Raw genomic sequence first — 6,127 nt, forward strand, 5'->3', positions numbered from 1 at the left:
CACCGTTTCGTAAAATTTTTCGCGTAGTCAGCAGGAAACGTGGAAATAAACAAAACAAACGCGTACAGGTTCACGCGTTAAAGCAAATCCAAATTCAAGCGCTTGCGGTCGGACGTTGTTGAGGGATTAATTTTAAATGTAAGTGTATAGGATAAAAAATATTGTGTGTACCACGGCACGAAAGTTGTTTTCCGGGCCTCAGGAAGTGGCCAGCCTCGGCTGCGCCTCGCCTGGCCATATCTTCCTTCGCCCCGGAAAACAACCACTTTCCCGCCTTGGTACACAAAGTACTATTTTTTGTAAGCGGTACAGAAAAAATTCCTTCCTTGGTACAAGACTCGACACCATAACGAACCAAATAGCGAAAAAAGTAGAACAATAGCTCTTAAGATAGAGAACTAGTAGCGTCGCAAAACGAGACGGACGGACGGACGGACGGACGGACGGACGGACAAAGTGGCCACAATAGCGCATTTTTTTTTATTTTTGTGGAAATGCGCTAAAAATATCACGAAAGGAGTGGGTACTTATACAGACAGGCTAAAGTCGAAAACTACGTATGCAACTTTATCGACCCCTTAGCAACCCAAACGAATTAACCTTAAAAAATGCGCGGTGTCTGAGTGTACGCTATCCCCTCCCCTAGCATTTGATCTCTGATAGATGAGTTAGGTTATTGCGTTTCTCTCTGTTTACCATGGAAAAACACTCGTCCATCTCTGAACAGATTTTTACCAAATGATCCTTTACTTGTTTGAACTTGAAGTTAAACACTCATTTCACATTAATCTCTTTATTAGGAAACTTTTATGGTTCTGACCCGGTTTAAGAAATTTAAGATGAAGTTTGATTCCAGCAGACGGTATGGTACTTCTCTGTGCAAGTGCAGGTATCGCCGTATGGACCAGGTGTCTGTTTTCCGTAGTCGGTACAACCTGCCATTCTTTGATGCTGATCGTGGCCACTAAATCGGCTACGTTAGTAACATTTACGGGTTAAAGTTACACTTACCATTGCATCCTGGTGCATGCCAGTCCCCCATCTAAGCAGCTGCAGCTGTTGCAGTCATTTTCGATGTAGCGCACGCCACTTTTGCACGCTAAAAACGGTTGGGTTAGCACAATGTGGAACTAAGGAACGTCATTGGCACTTACCCCATTCGCCGGAGACGTACACTATCAAAGCGGCTATGAAAAATACGAGTTGGAATTTCATGGTGCTTCGTATGGAGTACCCAAAATGAAGTGTGTACCTATATTAAACCATCGCATTTATACTCATCTGATAATTTCACAATGAGAGCTGATTACAGATAAAATTACTTTGACAATACAAAACTGCGCAATTAGGTGACGTTGGGAGATCTATTGTCAGCTTTTGTAGTATAGCCATTTTGGCCAATCTTCTATCTGCAATTTTAAACATCTGTTACCAACCGAAATACATTTTGTGCAATAATTCAATGCATTTACGTCAATTTCAAATTCAACTCTAGTGTTTTTTTCCTACATACTATAATCTTAGATATTAAAAACAAACCGTCGGAAATAAATGATTAATGTTTTCTCGATATCGCAATACCTTTCAATTTACTGATACTTGAGTGCCTAACAATAGTGATAAAAATAGCACTTGTCATCCTTATTGGTCACACTGTCGCAAATAGTCATCGCTCCAAGAAACCCAACTGGAGACAGGGCTTTTATTTAAATCCATCAAGAACACTCTCATGGTAGCGTTTGGGAAAAGGTAACCTCTCCAGAAAAATAAAATAAGTTAATGCTAATTTTGTTTAGAAGTAACAGTAATAACGCTAGGAATAGCGTTTAATAATAACAAGGAAATGGTGAACAACATGTACAAACTGAAGCACCTAAGGAGGTACCACCATTCGAGAAGTTCTTGAGCTACCTACCAAGAGGAACGGCTTCAATCGCTGCAGAAAAAAACAGAGTCCAAGCCGAAAAACGCCCATCTACAAAGAAGATCAACACCTTCCAGACTGCAAGAAGTTTGACGATATGTCGACAAAGGAGCGTTGGCAAATCGTCAAGGAAAATCAGTTGTTTCAGTTACGTAAATCACCACAAAAGGACCAAGTGTACCAGTCCCTACTCTTGTAGAAGTGGCAACATCACCGCATGCTTCATATCGAAAGCCCTAAGGAAAATAATCATAGAATGGAAGTAGCCAGTAAACGAAAGATCGAGATCAAAATCAAACCCATGATTCCCCATTAACTTCAGAATCAAAAACCAGCTGCTGATTATGAAGCAGCTCACTTCAACGTTACCAGTCCGTCCAAGAAGATCAAGTGTACCAGACCATACTCTGGCGCTATTCACCACCTGAACCTATCCAGGAGTACCCACCGACTAACCACAGTCACGTATGGCACAACGTCCGCACCATATTTGGCGGTAAGAACCCTGCAACAGTTGGCAAAAGACGAAACTGAGCAGTTCCCAGAAGCGGAAACAATCGTCAAACGGGACTTCTATATGGACGACCTAATCACGCGATCGTACCACCAAGCTGCGAAGTGTCTTCATCAGCAGTTGATCGAGTTGCCGAAGCGCGAAGGGTTCAAACTAAGGAAGTGGAAAACAATTGCAAGGAGCTCACTTCCACCCTGCCGAATAAACTACAGTTTATGGATCTTGGACCAGAAGACAAAGAACACCCTAAGCGTACAATGGGGATCGATCCAAGATGTCTTTCGTTTCAAGGCCGATCTAACTCCGAAGAACACACGTACCAAGCGAAGGACTCTATCCCAGATCGCAAGATCATTATGACCCCCTAGGCTCCCACGGTAATCCGGATTAAGCTGTTCGTGCAGGAACTGTGGACAGAAGCCATTGACTGGGACAAGAAACTTCCAGGCCATTACCAATGGAGGCGGAAATCGAGCTGGTATTGTGTCATATCCACAGGTTATGTAAACGCACTTGTAGATATTGCATTGATTGCCGATCGTTGCTGAAATTGTCAAGTAGACAACCTACTTAGGTGGGTGACTTAAATTGTAATAACGAGAACAGAGATGACTACGAACCTTCCAAGAAGAGACACGTATAAGTAAATAGTTAATAGATAAATGGTTTTTATTAAAAGTAGTACCTAATTACCCTCCGAACATAACATGGCGACCGTGACAGTTAAATAAGGGGAAGTGTCCAGGGGTAAAATAATGGAATTGGTGACAATCATGACGACCCAGTAACATGGCTCATTTCGAGTACATTTCGCCGCACATCATTAACTACATTTTAGGTAAATTAGTAGGATTGCCATCCAAAATGGGTAGTGGAGCCAGTTCATATGGAAAATAGAGAAATGGACCATAAGATGTTAAAACGGAGGTATGCTTCAAGTCAACCTAGTTTATAAAATAATGCAACGTAATAAGTGTCAGTTTTGCACACATTTTTTTGGACTTCACGCATGTAATTGCAGAACGTTCGTATGTAGGTCGTTTTAACTCGTAAGTGTAATTTAGACTTTGAACGTTTCAGTTAGGTACTATGAGTGACATTAATTCTTTAAATAGATTTAATTTTAAGTAGGTACTATTATTAATTATAAATAGAATGCGAATAATGCATACAATTTCCACGTCTAGCTAGGTCACAGAAATAATTCTTTTACATGCCTATTACTTACACATGGCAAGAAATTCAAAATAAATTGACTGAACTTAAACAAGAGTTCCAGAAAGTAGCTAAAAGGATCATAAAATCGGAATTACCTTCAAGAGAAAGTTTAGATAGGAACAGGATACTTTTAACTGAGGTATATAATAGACAAATACAATTGTTTACTCAGGTGTGGAATGTGCTGAATGAAGATCAAAAAGTAGTCGTTAAGGAACAATTTTTATATTTTAGGGATAAAACATTACAAGCGTTTGCAATTAGTCGATGCCCACATATTGTCCCAAAAGGTTTATTCCAAAAAATCGAGGAAGATAACAATGATGGTGAGTTAGAGTTTGGAAATTTGGAGACTGAGTCAATAACGTCTGTAAGTAATAAAATGGAGGAAACTTCTGCGGGATATTTAAAACTCGCTAGTTCTCTAATAAAATCTTATTCGGGTGATCCAGATAACCTAAATGCATTTTTAAATTCCTTAGATTTGGTAAAAAGTATCACTACGACAGAAAATTTAAATTTATTTGTACAATTTATCAAAACCAGGTTAGAAGGAAAAGCTTTGGAAGCCATTCCTACAAATGCGAATACCTATGAGGAAATTCGAAATGCATTAAAGGCAAATATTAAACCAGATTCTTCTGAGGTAATAGAAGCTAGGCTTCTAGCGTTAAGAACGGATAGGAAAAGTTTAGAAACCTTCACTAAGGAGGCAGAGGTATTAGCCGAATGTTTAAAACGTTCATTAATAATGGAAGGAACCTCGGATTCAAAAGCTGAATCAATGGTGGTAAGGAAAATGGTTGAAACTTGTAGAAAGTCTGCTAGATCAGATCTGGTAAAATCAGTTCTTGCCAGTGGAAATTTTAACAAGCATAAGGAAGTACTTGCAAAATTTGTAGTTGAGATTAGTGATGAGGTAACGGATAGGCAAATTTTAGCGTATAATAGAAATAAGTTCCACGGCGGTGCAGCAACGAATCATTATAGAGGAAATCACTCTAGCTGTAGTACATCAGGAAATTACTTTAGGGGTAGTACATCAACAAATCATTTGAGAGGAAATCAGTTTAGAGGAAATGACCGCACAAACTTTAACCGTGACAGTAATGGAAGAAATTTTAACTTTAACGCATATAGGCCTAACCATTTTAACCAAAATAACCAAAATAATAGGGGTAGAGGTTACTCCAAACATCCAAATATTAGGGTATATCACAATTCGGGAAACGGGCAAAACCCAGAGCCGCACCCTCTGGGAAACAATTAAACTACAGAGATGTTAATATTTGTCACATGAATTTATCTTATTCTGATTATGTCATTATTTACTCTCCGCAATCTCATTCGAATTTAACTTTTCTAGTAGATACTCAGGCAGATATATCAGTTATTAAAAGTGGATCTATAACGGATAATAATTCAGTTAATAAGGAAAATTACGTAAATATAAAAGGAATAACAGAGAACACTGTTACATCAATTGGTTCAGTAATCTCACCACTTTCAGTTAATTCCCATGCTTTTGAACATACATTTCAGGTAGTAGAGGAAACTTTCCCAATCCCAGCGGATGGAATTTTGGGTAAAGATTTTATAAAGAAATATTATTGCAACCTTGATTATGAAACAATGATTTTTACAATAAAATTTCCATATTTTGAGGTTAGCTTAGCGATACATCAAGGTCCAGATCAGGATGCAATAGTAATTCCACCCAGATGTGAGGTATTTAGATCTTTTAAACTTAAAGGTACTGATAAGGTTATAGAATCACAAGAATTAGCTCCAGGTGTTTTTATTGCGAGAACTATTACTTCATCTAAAAATCCAATTTTGAGAGTTCTAAATATCACTGATAAACCGATAATTTTAAATAATAACATAAGATTAATTACAGAAGATATATCCAAATTTGATATTTATTATTTTAGTGAAGAAACATCCGATAGAAAAGAGAAAGTTTGGTCGAAATTATCACAAGCAAATAACAACTATAATTTGGGTAAAGTTAAAGGTTTATGTGATGAATTTGCAGATATATTTGCATTAGAGGAGGATAGGGTTTCAGTCAATAATTTTTATGAGCAAAAACTACGCCTTACTGATAATTCCCCAGTTTATATTAAAAATTATAGATTACCTTATTTTTATAAAAAGGAAATTAATAAGCAGGTAGATAAAATGTTAAAATCGGGTATAATAGAGCATAGTAGATCTGCATACAATTCCCCAGTGATTTTAGTACCTAAGAAATCCATAAACGGTGAGAGGAAATGGAGGATGTGTATTGATTTTAGATTAATTAATAAAAAATTAATTCCAGATAAATTCCCATTACCACGCGTCGATGACATTTTAGATAACTTGGGTAGAGCAAAATATTTTTCAGTCTTAGATTTATTTTCAGGATTTCATCAAGTCAAATTCCATCCAGATTCTCGAAATATTACTTCATTTAGTACAGATTA

The 6,127-nt window shown here is 37.6% G+C and overlaps 1 protein-coding gene across 1 annotated transcript; it reads left to right on the forward strand.

Moving 5' to 3' along the window:
• The first annotated feature begins 1,612 nt into the window (after positions 1 to 1,612).
• LOC116181190 lies at positions 1,613 to 5,505 on the forward strand. Its single transcript, XM_031501472.1, has 2 exons — positions 1,613 to 1,749; positions 1,797 to 5,505. The coding sequence occupies exon 2, from the start codon at positions 3,652 to 3,654 to the stop codon at positions 4,924 to 4,926; it is 1,275 nt and encodes a 424-aa protein (XP_031357332.1). The 5' UTR covers positions 1,613 to 1,749; positions 1,797 to 3,651; the 3' UTR covers positions 4,927 to 5,505.
• Positions 5,506 to 6,127: the final 622 nt, after the last annotated feature.

The sequence above is a fragment of the Photinus pyralis genome, unplaced genomic scaffold, assembly GCF_008802855.1.
Source record: "Photinus pyralis isolate 1611_PpyrPB1 unplaced genomic scaffold, Ppyr1.3 Ppyr1.4_LG9, whole genome shotgun sequence".
NCBI classification, from domain to species: Eukaryota; Metazoa; Arthropoda; class Insecta; order Coleoptera; family Lampyridae; genus Photinus; species Photinus pyralis.

What these genes read in the sequence shown, in the direction of transcription:
- LOC116181190 (XM_031501472.1), top strand. Translation starts at nt 3,652, where the DNA reads ATGCCTATTACTTACACATGGCAAGAAATTCAAAATAAATTGACTGAA.